General features: G+C 45.5%; 2 protein-coding genes across 5 annotated transcripts in view; both read left to right on the plus strand.

The window, feature by feature from the left end:
* The first annotated feature begins 381 nt into the window (after nt 1–381).
* On the plus strand, nt 382–5455 carry MIP (major intrinsic protein of lens fiber). Its single transcript, XM_066258400.1, has 4 exons — nt 382–772; nt 1279–1443; nt 1866–1946; nt 3712–5455. The coding sequence occupies exons 1-4, from the start codon at nt 413–415 to the stop codon at nt 3895–3897; spliced, it is 792 nt and encodes a 263-aa protein (XP_066114497.1). The 5' UTR covers nt 382–412; the 3' UTR covers nt 3898–5455.
* Nucleotides 5456–5517: 62 nt separating this feature from the next.
* The window catches only part of TIMELESS (timeless circadian regulator), a 39832-nt gene continuing 31487 nt past the window's right edge, over nt 5518–13862 (plus strand). For all 4 annotated transcript variants that reach the window (XM_066258397.1, XM_066258395.1, XM_066258396.1 and 1 more), the window contains exon 1: nt 5518–6900. The gene's annotated coding sequence lies outside the window, so the exon portion shown is untranslated. The remainder of the gene's footprint in view (nt 6901–13862) is intronic.

Below are 13862 nucleotides of genomic sequence, written 5' to 3' on the forward strand. Positions count from 1 at the left end.
GTGAAGTGCCCTCAGCTTGGCTGACCTTCCAAGCAAAGTTGAGAAGTGTTGTAATATGGATGTCAATGAGGACTATGAACTACAATTTTGACATGAAAAGACAGGGACTCCTCCAGTCCCCCTGGTCTTAGTCTCTACCTTTCAGAGCCTCTCCAGCCCTGACCCTACCCCTGCCTTTATACCCATGACTCTGCTCATCTCCCACTTGATGAAGGAGGAGAAAATCCAGCAGCTTTATCAGATGCATGGGGGTAGGCCCAGCCTTCTGCAGCTATGAAAGGGTTAAGAGGCTGGGCCAGCCACCTCAGCCTGCCCCTCCCAGGGATTAAGAGTCCTCTATAAAGGGGACTGTTCACCCACATCAAGCCAGGGGGGTATCAGGGACCCAGGCACTGTGCCCATCCCCCCTGCCATGTGGGAACTGCGATCAGCCTCCTTCTGGAGGGCCATATTTGCTGAGTTCTTTGCCACTCTCTTCTACGTCTTCTTCGGGCTGGGAGCCTCACTGCGTTGGGCCCCTGGACCCCTGCACGTCCTGCAGGTGGCTCTAGCCTTTGGCCTGGCCCTTGCTACGCTGGTGCAGGCTGTGGGCCACATCAGTGGAGCCCATGTCAATCCTGCAGTCACTTTTGCTTTCCTTGTGGGCTCCCAGATGTCCCTGCTTCGTGCCTTCTGCTATATTGCAGCCCAACTCCTGGGAGCTGTGGCTGGGGCTGCAGTGCTGTATAGTGTTACCCCACCTGCTGTCCGAGGAAACCTAGCACTTAACACGGTAATGATCAGCTGAGTGGGGCTGAGGGAACCTGGTACCCTGACTCCCTGCCTGGTGCAGGTAGACCACTACCCCCAGGGTCTGGGACAGTGTGTGTGTGTGTGTGTGTGTGTGTGTGTGTGTGTGTGTGTGTGTGTGTGTGTTTCAGGGTGGGGAGGATCAGTGGGTGCTTTGGAGGATTAAGGAAGGCATAGAGCCTTGGAACAGGAATTAAGAAACCTGAGTTGAGTTCTGGTCCTAGCTTTTCTTCTAATTTCTTGTAGGCTCTTGAGGAGACTTATTTTACTTATGGGGCCTCAGTTTCTGCATTTGTGAAACTGGGTGCAATTATTTCCAACATTAGGAGAAATTAAGAAATATATATAGTTACTATGGGAAAGGTTGTATTATACCTCATCCCCAGGAAACTATTGCCATAAGGCGGGGGGGGGGGGGGTGCCTTGGAAATCTTGAGGAGGTTATACTTTGCCAGCACTAATGAGCTCCCTCTCTTTTCCTTTGCCTAGTTGCACCCTGGGGTGAGTGTGGGCCAGGCTACCATGGTGGAGATCTTTCTGACGCTGCAGTTCGTGCTCTGTATCTTTGCCACATATGATGAGAGGCGGAATGGCCGCCTGGGCTCTGTGGCCTTGGCCGTTGGCTTCTCCCTCACCCTGGGGCACCTCTTTGGGGTAAGCAAGAGAGGGGAGCAACATCTCATTTAAGGATTACAGGGCCCCCAAACCTTTCCCAACACTAAGGCTTCTTTCTACCTACCTGACTATTAAACATGAGCATTACCCACCTCCCTCTGTATCAGTCAGCACAGAGGAATCAACCCTGCTTATTCCTCTCTCTGTGACTGCTGTAACTAGTCCTCCTTGAGCCCAAGGTGGAAATGCATGCATCATGGGGTTTAGCCTATAGATCCATAGTCTGTCCCCAAATGGGGCATCAGTGCTTCCACTCCACTGTGGGACTCCCATGTGGTTGTCCTTTGCTACTTGCTGCTGACTGGAGGCAAGATTTCAGCCCTCGGAGACCTGTGGGCTATGGGGAGAGAAGCTGGGTAGAGTGGTGGGAATGGTCTCAGTTACAACTGTGTCTTTTGCAGATGTATTATACTGGTGCAGGCATGAACCCTGCCCGCTCCTTTGCTCCTGCCATTCTCACCAGAAACTTCACCAACCACTGGGTGAGTGAGGGGAGAGGAGCAAGAAGCTGAAGCCCTCTTGGATGGGTGTAAACAGCAGGTTCCAGGTTTGGGTCCTGCTTTCCATCTCGATATATTGACTACTCTACCAGCATTCAGCTAAGTGGGCTGTCACAGAGTTTGAGATGCCTGTGTGAGCAGGATTCATTATTTTGCTAGAAAGAGAGGCTCTTGCTGATATACCTTTGCTGGTTAGTCAGGGAATTTTACTAAATATCCACTGGATTCCAAAAACTAGTACTGTCAGAGCAGACAGCTGAACAGGAAGACAAAAATTTTTCTTTTCAGAGGTCAAAATGTGTATGAGCACAAATCATGTGACCATGGCAAGATCTCAATTATTTTGCACCTCAGTTTCTTTACTATAAAATGAGGTGTTATGAAAGTATGTGTGAAAGTTATATGTAAGAAATGTTTAGCACAGCCTGACCAGGTGGTGGCACAGTGGATAGAGTGTCAGCCTCAGACACTTAGGACCCAGGTTTGAAACTCCGAGGTTGCCAGCTTGATGACAGGCTCACCATTTTGAGCACAGAGTCACTGGCTTGAGTGTGGGATCATTGATATGACCCCATGGTTGCTGGCTTGAACCCAAAGGTCATACTGGCTTGAAGCTCAAGGTCTCTGGCTTGAGCTGGTTGTTGCCTTGAGCAAGGGGGTCACTGGCTCAGCTGGAGCACCCAGGTAAAGGCACATATGAGAAAGCAACAATGAACAACTAAGGTACTGCAACAAAGAATTGATGCTTCTCATCTCTCTCCCTTTCTGTGTCTGTCTGTCTCCCCCACCCTTCTTCTCTCGCTAAAGAAAGAAAAAAGAAAAGAAAAGAAATATTTAGCACAGAATCTGGTATGGAATAAGTCCTCAGTAAATTGGCTGTTTGTGTCATTTGGCCATATGCCAGAAAATACATGAAAATAATTGGAAAACATTTCCAAAGCTGTACACCCATTTTCATGGCCACATTATTCACATTAGCCAGAAGGTGGAAGCAACCCATGAGTCCCTCACAGATGAATGAATAAACAAAATGTAGTTTATACATAAGATGGACTAGTATTCAATCTTAGAAGAGAAAGAAATCCTGTCATATGCTATAACATGGATGAACCTTGAGGACATTATACTTAATGAAATAAACCAGTCACAAAAAGACAAATACTGTATAATTCTACTTATATGTGATAGCTAGAGTAGTCAAATTCATTGAAACAAAGAGAACTAGTAGTTGAAAGGGGTTGGGGAGAGCAGATAAGGGGAGTTGTGGTTTAATGGATATAGAGAGTTTCAATTTTGCAAGATGAAAAAATCCTGGAGATTTGTTGCATAACAACATGAATATACATAATACTATTGAACTGTGCACTTAGAAATTATTAAGATGGTAAATTTTATGTGTATTTTATCACAATTAAATATTTTTTCAAAGTAATATACAAACTAGTGCTAACTAACAACAACAAATAGAATATGCATGTTCTAAGAAGGTGTGGGATAAAGGAGTAATTTGATGAGTCAGAAAAGAAATGGTGAATTTTGAGGTGCAGACAGTGGAATAGTTTTTCATTTTAACACACACAAACAAACACTGATTTCTGCTTAAATAGTGCCCAAATATGTACTCAAGTATGTCTGTTTCCTTAAATGGTACCAAACTATGTCTTTTTTCTATCAATGGAGTTGGGAAAAGAGCAGCCTTGCTCTTGGTCCTCTTCCCAAGCCTGATACTCTTTTCTTCTTCTTACAGGTATACTGGGTGGGCCCAATCATTGGAGGGGGCCTGGCAAGTCTCCTCTATGACTTTCTCCTCTTCCCCCGGCTCAAGAGTGTTTCTGAGAGACTGTCTATTCTCAAGGGTACCAGACCCAGTGACCCCAATGGACAACCAGAAGGCACAGGGGAACCTGTTGAATTGAAGACCCAGGCTCTGTGAAAGTGCCCATTGGATAGAGGAAGCTCCAGTAGGAAGTTTCTTGGTCTATGTGGAGTGGTTAAGCCAGCCCCTTGGTGAAGAAAGAGACTGTGGGGAGGGGCATGTACTTCTTTATTTTTAAATTTATGTGTGTTTTTCTTTTCTTCTTCTTCTTCTTTTTTTTTTTTTTTTTTTTTTTTTTGCCTTTTGCTGTGTGAAATCTTTCAAGTTACATTCATGAGCTGGTTGGTGCAAACTTCCCTTCCTCCCCACCCCACCTCTCTTCGCCGTTGTGTGTATGAATGTGAGTGAACGTGGCTGTGTCTAAGTTTTGGGGCATGGCAGAAATAGGGAGGGGAAAAGAGGCATCATCCTATACCTTCCTCTTCCAACCCACTGTGATAAGCACAGGAAAACAAGACCTTAAGTTTCTGGCCTTTACCCTCATGCAGTCAAATGTATGGTTCTAGGTTTCTGTGGGAGTAGGTAAGCAGGGAGTACCCCTCACACGAGGCAGATGGAGAAAAGTGGAGGACACTAGGCTTCCAAGGGTTGAGAGAAGGGGCTGGGGCAGTGTTAAGCCTAATCCAGAGGGACCCAAAACATTGAAGACACAAACATGGTCCGTTGATTACACACCAAAGCTTTATTGTCTAGCTTGGCCAAGAGGCAACTCCGTCAGAAATCTGAAGGAGAGCGCTGGCCCTTTGTTTTTCTTGGTTTTTATAGTTTTGTAAGTGGGAAGTACAGAAGCAAAAATTGTAATTAGGAGCCCTTTACCACTATTGGTTATAGTCATATGTCCTTTAACATGATAGGATCGTGTTCAATTTGCAAGCCATACATCCTTTTGGAGAAAACAAAATTTACAAGTCAACACAATGGCAGAAAGATATCTTTTACATATTAAAAAGCATTCCTATATTATCCAGTGTTCATCTGCTATCTCTCTGTCCAGAGTCACACGTGTTAACTACACGCATTTACATAGGAGAGGTAGTTTCCGTGGGGACAAATGCCCGCAAATGGCTCATAGTTATAAAAAAAGGTTTGTTTTTTGGCTTTTCTCTCCCTGCACCTAGCTGGCCATTCACCCTCTTCCCCACAGGTGTGGTGGAATGTCTGGGGATCCATGTTTTCCTTCCCTTTGCATTTACAATACAATGCCAAGAGACATCCTGGTTATGCCAATCACACAGTACAGAGACTATTCTCACAATTTCTCTGCATACCTTAACCCAAATTAATAAAATGTTCTTCAAGCCTCCCAAAATATTAATATTAATTCTGTAGCCTTTGGTACTTTACAACACCTGCGGGTGAAGTGGCTCAGTGGCTCCTCAGCAAGAACAGAAGAAATGGAGGTATATGCCTCCATTTCTTACAGGTACCTTGATGGGGTGGGGGGATGTTCAGGATGCAATTGTTTCAAAAAGTTGTAGGGAAGTTAATGGAAGAGTGTAGTCTACTTATCTCAGGGATGCTTGCCTCAGGGTCTTGGGTAGGTAAGTAACTCTGAGAAAAGTGAATGCTGGGGTTTGAACTGTTCGGTAGAACTACATAAACCTGTCTACATCAACTGGCTGGGTTTTGTTTTCATTCCGGCATGATGGATCTCTTTGGAGGCCCTGGGCCACCAAGCTCACCAACCAAGAGGTGGGTGAGCCTACAATCTAAATTAAGTAGCTTAACTGTTCCGCTTGACAGTCCCAGCGGGCCTCCAGGCAGATGATACATACTTAAGCTCCAAAAGAGCTCCAAGGTAAACATAGGAAATCTCATTTCTGGAGCAAAGGCAGAGGTGGTGGTGATGGGTAGGAGCCAGAAGGTTTGATTCTGAGTTTTAATTTAGTTAAAGCAAATCAAAACACTCTTCAAATGGCATCTTTCTGCTTTTATCACTAGTTTTATAGTCTTTTTTTTTTTTTTTTTTTTTTTTGAGAGAGAGACAGGAAGAGAGATGAGAAGCATCAACTCATTGTTGAGGCACCTTATTTGTTCATTGATTGCTTCTCATATGTGCCTTGATGGGGGGGGGTGACTTCGGTGGAGCCAGTGACCCCCTTGTTCAAGCCAGTGACCTTGGGCTTCAAGCCAAGACCTTTGGGCTCAAGCCAGCGACCCCGCGCTCAAGCTGGGGATGCGGCGCTCAAGCTGGGGATGCGGCACTCAAGCTGGAGAGTCCGCACTCAAGCCAGAGACCTCGGAGCTTCAATTCTGAGTGGTCCACATCCCGGGATGACGCTCTATCCACTGCGCCACCGCTTAGTCAGGCTAGTCTTATTTTCCTTTTTTGTGTCTTTTCACTTTTCCCTCAACTGTCCTTTCATCTTCATCAAATCTCTTCTAACTTTTCTAATATCCCTGAAATTGATTTTCTATTCAAATGCTTAATAATCCAGGAAACAATAAGTCGTTTGAGCCCTATCTTTTTTTTGTTGTTGGCAAAATACACTCATCTATCTCGGCTGAGGCCAGAGGAAACCCTCAACTGATCAATGAATAGTTACTGTCGATCTCATTCTTTTAGGAGCCTCTTGCATACTTCACAAGCTTTAAACCTATATACCTCCAGTAGGTTAGACACGCTCAGTCCGCCAAAGACCACTCCTTCCAATAGCTCCACTCCGCAATTTCCAATCAAGCGTCATTTTTCTAACCACCCTAAGACTTTGGAATAATCCACTTGACTAGGAGAAGGGGAAGAATGTTGTAAATTCACGTCTAAGCGGATATTGATTCCAATTATCTTAAGTCATCAGAAAATTAATTGCGTTCTGATTTTAGGCTCAATGGAAGGGATAAACTCAGATAAAACGACACTTGGAATGCTTCTTTTTTCCTTACTTTACCGCCAACCTCTCCCCCTGTCCCCTCGGGTCACTGGATCAGTCCGGCTCGCCCCGCCCCGTTCCACCCGCGGGCGGAGACTAGTCCCACCGAGCTAAGTGGCGGGAAAAGTTGCAGCACCCGTATATGAGGGCCGCTGGCTCCCCTGGGATCGGGAAGATCGGCGGGGATCGGGTGAGTGAGTGTGTGGACGAGGGGGCACTAAGAGAACTGCGTCCTAGCGAAGCTACCGGACTCCCTAGGGAGGCGCTGAGTCCCTTTCCCCGCCACGGGGTTTAAAGGCAAAGGGCGGGGCGCGCGCTTTAGGCGCACACGCGCAGTTTCCCACCCTGCGTCCCCGGTGGGTGCCACTCGCAGGGTGTGCTCCTTCCTTTTCCCCGCGCCATTCTGCACAGCTTCGTCTTCGTAAGGGGCGGGGCTGGGATGGGAAGGGGCTTGGAACCTGGAAGGTAGAACAGAAGGTTCCAGGGCATTTCGACTTCAGAACACGCCCCATCCAGTTAAGACCCGAAGAAACAGGTCTGCAGCTTAGTGGTCAGCAGGAGCCGGAATTCATTTCACAGGTCTCTAGACTTAAATCTTGGGCTTTTATAGAATTGATTTTTCAGTCCCTTCCCTACTTTCTCCTGGGTATAAGACTCGAGGAGGATACAGCCACTGCGTGGGTTTGTTAACTGCACCGTTAACCACTAATTACGCTCCTCAGTTATTTGCTAGTCATGCTGCCATGAGTTACCTTTGTAAAAAGTCAATCTGGCCCTGGCCAGATAGCTCGGTTGGTTAGAGCTTCACTCTGAAGCACAGAGGTTGCCAGTTCAATCTCTAGTCAGGCCACATACAGGAACAGATCTATGTTCCTTCTCTCGCTCCCTTCCAGTCTCTCTAAAATCAATTAAAAGAAAAAATCAATCTGGCCCTGGCTGGGTAGTTCAGTTGGTTGGAGCGTCATCCTGATGCACCAGAGTGGCAAATTCCATCCCCGTCAAGGCACATGCTGGAGACAACCAATGAATGTATGGATGGGTGGGACAGGTTGATCTCTCTCTCTCTTTCTCTCTCTTTCTCTCATTCTCTCTTTCCCTCTTTTCTCCCTTCTTCCCTCCTCCTCGCTGCCCCCCTCCCTCCCTCTCTCTAAAATCAATAAATAAGAGAAATTTAAAAAGTCAATCTGGCCATTTCAGATTAAATATAAAACTCCTCTTAGGCCACGCACTGTCCTGGCTTCTTACAGTCTGGCCCTGACCCTCTCAGCCTCATTTTCTAACCTCCCCAACATGTTTCCTGTCTCATGCACTTGACTCCCAGCCACACTGAATGGGTGTATCTGCCTTGTGCTCTTTCATGCCTTGGTCCCCGTACTCTTGCTGTTCCCGCTACTTGAAGTTCTAGCCACATCTATGTGAAATGAACTTCTCTTTCAGGACTGAGCTCAGTTGTCCCTCTGAAAACCTTTATTTCCAATTCTTCTAGGCCAAAGGAGTCACTTCCTTGTGTCCTTGAAGTACTATACCACCCTCTATTATCAGTGGCACTGGTACAATTCAGTCAAAGATTCCTCAGTTTCTCACATGTACCTTATATTGTGCTTAGTGCCAGGTGGACAGAGATGATACCCTTAAGGAAGTCACAGTTTGGAAGGAAAAATATGTAAGAGTCCTCTGCAGTTATAAGGTGACAAAGAAGTCTGCCCTGACTGGTTATGGCACAGTGGATAGAGCTCAAAACTCAGAAGTTGCTGGCTTAAGTGCAGGCTCACCAGCTTCAGCATGGGATCATTGACATGATCTCATGGTTGCTGGCTTGAAGTCCAAGATTGCTGGCTTGAGCAAGGAGTCACTGGTTTGGCTGGAGCCCTCAGTCAAGGCACATATATGAAGCAATCAATGAAAAACTAAAGTGACACAACTATGAGTTGGTGCTTCTCATCTCTCTCCCTTCCTATCTCTCTTGCTAAAAAAATAAAAAACAAGTCTGTTCTGGCTTCCTTAACCCTCACTCCAAATCTCTGAAGAAGCTTATCTATATGCACAACTTCATACACTATCCTGATGTATCTTGATGCCTCTACATATCATGCCCTAACCTTTCCTTCGTCACCTTCAAGACTTGTCTACTTCAGTTCAGAGTAGAAACTGTATATGGAGCATCTACGTTGTACTGAACATAGTGACTCCCGCTCTCAAAGAGTTTATGTTATAGTGCAGTTGTTAACGGGGGTTGAGTTAGAATCACCTGATGAATATTTTCAAAACACTCTTACGCAAGCACCCCCACCCCTTGTAAACTTTGATTCAGTAACTAGACTCTAAAAAATTTTAAAGGAATAAGAAAGAATTCCTGCCCTTAGGGAATCTAAGGCTAGGAGGGAGACAGACATTTTAAGCAATCTGTTTAAATGTTATGTACAACATGAGCTGTAAATGCCATGATGGAATTCTATTAAATGGCACAGAGAAGAGCTCTATTTGGTATGGAGAAGTTGTAAGGGAGTGCCATTTGGTCAGAGTCTTACAAGATGAATTGGTAGAACCCCTGGTAGCTCAGTTGGTTACAGTATCCTCCCAATGCACCATAGTTGTGGGTTTGATCCCTGGTTAGGGTACATGCAAGAATCAACCAATGAATGCATAAATAAGTGGAACAACAAATTGATGTTTTTCTCTCTCAAATCAATAGATAAAAAAAGAAAAAGAACTAGTGGAAAAGATGAGTAGATAGAATCCAGGGCCAGACAGAGGACTATCTTGAGAGAGAAGCTGAAAAGCAGACAGATCATGAAGGACTTTGAATTGTAAGCACTGGCAGCCACTGAAAATTTAGTTTTGTATTAGTAGTGCATGTTAATAATAGATAATTCAAATAGTACTAAAGTAAAAAATATTTCTCCTACTATAGAATCCCCTAGCCCACCCCCATTCTTTCCAGAGATAATCACTATGAAATTTTTTATGTATTCATTGAAAGGTTTTAGGCAAGGTGATTATATGGCCAAATTTGGTAAGCATATTGTGGGTATAGTGAAGAAAGCAAGACTGGAGGCAGGTAAAGTGGTTAAGAAGCAGTTGAATAATGTAAGCAATTGATACTTGAGACCTTGAAGTAGGTAGATCTGACTGCCTTAGCTCAAGTCCTGAGTATGGCCTTGCCTCAGGTGCAAAAAATAGCTTGCTTTCTGAGCAATTGAGCAACCTCAGATGGGCAGAGCATCACCTGGTAAGAGGCTTGCCAAGTGGATCCTGGTCAGGCACACAGTCTGTCTGCCTCCCCACCTCTCACTTAATTTAAAAATGTATATATTTATTTATTCCCCCCCCCGAAGTTGGAAACGGGGGGGGGGGGGCAGTCAGACAGACTCCCGCATGCGCCCGACCGGGATCCACATGGCACGCCCACCAGGGGGCGATGCTCTGCCCATCTGGGGCATCACTCTGCCGCAGTCAGAGCCATTCTAGCGCCTGAGGCAGAGGCCACAGAGCCATCCTCAGTGCCCGGGCAAACCTTGCTCCAATGGAGTCTTGGCTGCAGGAGGGGAAGGGAGAGACAGAGAGGAAGGAGAGGAGGAGGGGTGGAGAAGCAGATGGGCGCTTCTCCTGTGTGCCCTGGCCGGGAATCGAACCCGGGACTCCCGCATACCAGACCGACGCTCTACCACTGTATTTTTATTTTATTTTTTTTATTTATTCATCTTACAGAGGAGAGGGAGAGACAGAGAGAGAGAGAAGGGGGTAGGAGCTGGAAGCATCAACTCCCATGTGTGCCTTGACCAGGCAAGCCCAGGGTTTCGAACCGGCGACCTCAGCATTTCCAGGTCGACGCTTTATCCACTGCGCCACCACAGGTCAGGCTTTTTTTTTTTTTTTTTTTTTTTTTACAGAGATAGAGAGAGTCAGAGAGAGGGATAGACAGAGACAGACAGACAGGAACAGAGAGATGAGAAGCATCAATCATTAGTTTTTCGTTGCGCGTTTCCACACCTTAGTTGTTCATTGATTGCTTTCTCATATGTGCCTTGACTGCGGGCCTTCAGCAGACCAAGTAACCCCTTGCTTGAGCCAGCGACTTTGGGCTCAAGCTGGTGAGCTTTTTTTTTTTGCTCAAACCAGATGAGCCCGCACTCAAGCTGGCCACCTCGGGGTCTTGAACCTGGGTCTTTCGCATCCCAGTCTGACGCTCTATCCACTGTGCCACTGCCTGGTCAGGCTGTATTTTTTTTTTTTAAGATTTTATTTATTGATTTTAGATAGAAGAGAGAGAGATAGAAGGTGGGGTTGGACGTGCAGGAAGCATCAACTCATAGTATTTGCTTCCTGTATATGCCTTGACTGGAGAAGCCAGAGTTTTGAAATGGCAACCTTGGCATTCCAGGTCGACAGGGTGAGTGCAGTGAAAGGAAAAATGATTGAGACCGCAGGGAAAGTGATATGTATACATGATCCTGCTTTGTGCAACCCCAATTTGATCATTTTGTTTTCCAGCTCAAATCTTCAATGACTCCTTGGTTTATGTTCTAAATCCTTGAATTGGTAGACGAAGATAAGGTTTTCCCATAAACCAGGTTCCAGCTTCGCTCTCTATTGCTCTCCTGTTAGACTCACCTAGTTAAGTGCTCTCTGCTTTTGCCCTGGCAGTTCTCTGCCTAAACGTACCTCCCAGCTGCCTAACCCTCTGGAGCCTTCAAAAATCCAGCTCTAATCACACTTCCTCTGACGAAACCTCCTTGGCCACTGAATCCTGAAAAGAGCCCTAGTTTTTCAGAACTACTTTTTCAATATCACTTATTTGGAGCCTATACTGTCTTTTGTATTGTATCTTCTATGTTATGTGGGTTTTATTTCTGCAACTAAACTTTTTAGCACCACCACTGTACTTGCACAGCAACCGCTTTTGCCTAGAAGGCTCCTCTGTAAGCATTTAGTGACTGACTGTAGAGCCCAGTAGATGGAGAGGAAGTTAATATTTTGAGAGCTCTTCCTTTGTGCTCACTATTCAGTAAAGTGCTGGATATCAGTGCTTCTGAAACTGTCTTGATGAAGGACCAGAGAGGTTGTCGTGCTCCCCTCCCCAGGTTGTTGCAGATCAGTACGTTTTTCCTTTAGCTGTATTGAGATATAATTGACATATCAATACTTTTCTAAAATGCTAGAACCACTACTAGAAAAATTAAATTACTAGAAAAATAATGTTTCTAGTTTCCTGTATGAAAAAAAAAACATGCAGAAGAGAGGCTTTATTATTAGATTCAACAAACACTAACTCTTAAATTGCTGTGAGACGTTCTCAATGCTTATGCTTTGTTTTGTACTTACCCCGATGCAGACTGATAATAGTATGTGGACCAGAAATGGTCTGCAGACCATACTTTAGGTCAGGGGTCCCCAAACAACGGCCCCGCGGGCCGCATGCGGCCCCCTGAGGCCATTTATCCGGCCCCCACCGCACTTCCAGAAGAGGCACCTCTTTCATTGGTGGTCAGTGAGAGGAGCATAGTTCCCATTGAAATACTGGTCAGTTTGTCGATTTAAATTTACTTGTTCTTTATTTTAAATATTGTATTTGTTCCCATTTTGTTTTTTTACTTTAAAATAAGATATGTGCAGTGTGCATAGGGATTTGTTCATAGTTTTTTTTATAGTCTGGCCCTCCAATGGTCTGAGGGACAGTGAACTAGCCCCCTGTGTAAAAATTTTGGGGACCCCTGCTTTAGGTAGTACTGCTTGACCTGATCGCATTTAAACTTCCCCATTTATATTCTTAATATACTGATAAGGAAACAGAGGTTTCGGTTAAGCCACATGCTCAAGATCACCAACTTAGTACTGGACAGACTGGAGTTCAAATGCCAAATGCTATTCTGTTATCCAAAGGGGACCAGGCCCACAGCACCCAGAGCAAGTCTGCCTGAGGCTGGCCTGTAGTGTGTGGGTTTTTTAATTCATGTGGGAAAGATTTCACAATACAAGTTCAGGTGATTTTGAGAGTATGATATAATTATTAAAGCTGGGGACAGTGAAATAGGAAGGGCTTAGGATAGAAGAAGCAACAGGAGAGAGCCTGGGCTGGGCTCTGCTTTGGCTCCCAAGAAACGTGATAGGAAAGAAGTGAGCCTAGGCTGGCCTACTGCTAGCTTACTGGAGAGTCAGAGAAAAGGGGGCCTTGGGGACAGGTGAGTGGGTTAAGTGGGGATGAGCTGCCACTGCCCATTGCTCCCCTGGTTGCAAGTCTCATGGGGACACTTAGAGTTTAGGAAAAAGAAAATTCACTTGAAAAGGAGATTAGAATGATCATGCTCCAAGGAGAGAGGGGATGTGGTTGTGTTGGCGGCTTTGTCTTGATGGGTTTTATCTGCTTTCCAAAGGTGGGAATTTTAGGAGAGGTCTCAAGGGAGATTTCAATAGCATGTCCAGGTATGCCCTGATCAGCATAAGGTCAGGGGGTCATTAGTCATCACAGCTGGTCCTGGCATCACCTGCCTAGTTTTGCTGTTTTTTTCTGGACCTGGAGCTGAAATACAACTGGGGTCTAGATGTTATCACTAGAGAGGAAGGGTCAGGGAAGGGTCCCAACCTCATGACCAGTGATATGCCAGGGGAGTAAAGATCACCATTGGCGCAAGTTTCAGTACTAGTTTTGCCCATTGCTGAGCACCCAGGGCTTTTCACCCTGGTGACCTTCTGTATCTGGCTATAAACTGCTTGGCCAGTTTGTTCAACTATCTGTCTGTTTCCCCATTCCACTTGCCAAGGAATTTTCCTAACTTCTTACTATCCTGCCTCAATTCTGTTAATAATAGTGATTCTCAAAATGTTCTTCAAACAGCGTTGGTTTGGGGCAGAGTTTTTTCTGTGGTTTTACTTTGTTTTCAAGAAATGAGTTAATTTTCTGACTGACCGGTGGTGGTACAGTGGATAGAGTGTCAAACTGGGATGCTGAGGTCTCAGATTCGAAACCCCAAGGTCCCGGGCTTGAGCACAGACTCATCCGACTTGAGCTCAGGCTTACTAACTTGAGCAGGTGATTGCTGCCTTGAGCCATGGGATCATCTCAGGGGTAGTCAGCCTTTTTATACCTACCGCCCACTTTTGTATCTCTGTTAGTAGTAACATTTTCTCACTGCCCACCAGTTCCACAGTAATGGT

Source organism: Saccopteryx bilineata, chromosome 2 (genome assembly GCF_036850765.1).
Source record: "Saccopteryx bilineata isolate mSacBil1 chromosome 2, mSacBil1_pri_phased_curated, whole genome shotgun sequence".
NCBI classification, from domain to species: domain Eukaryota; kingdom Metazoa; phylum Chordata; class Mammalia; order Chiroptera; family Emballonuridae; genus Saccopteryx; species Saccopteryx bilineata.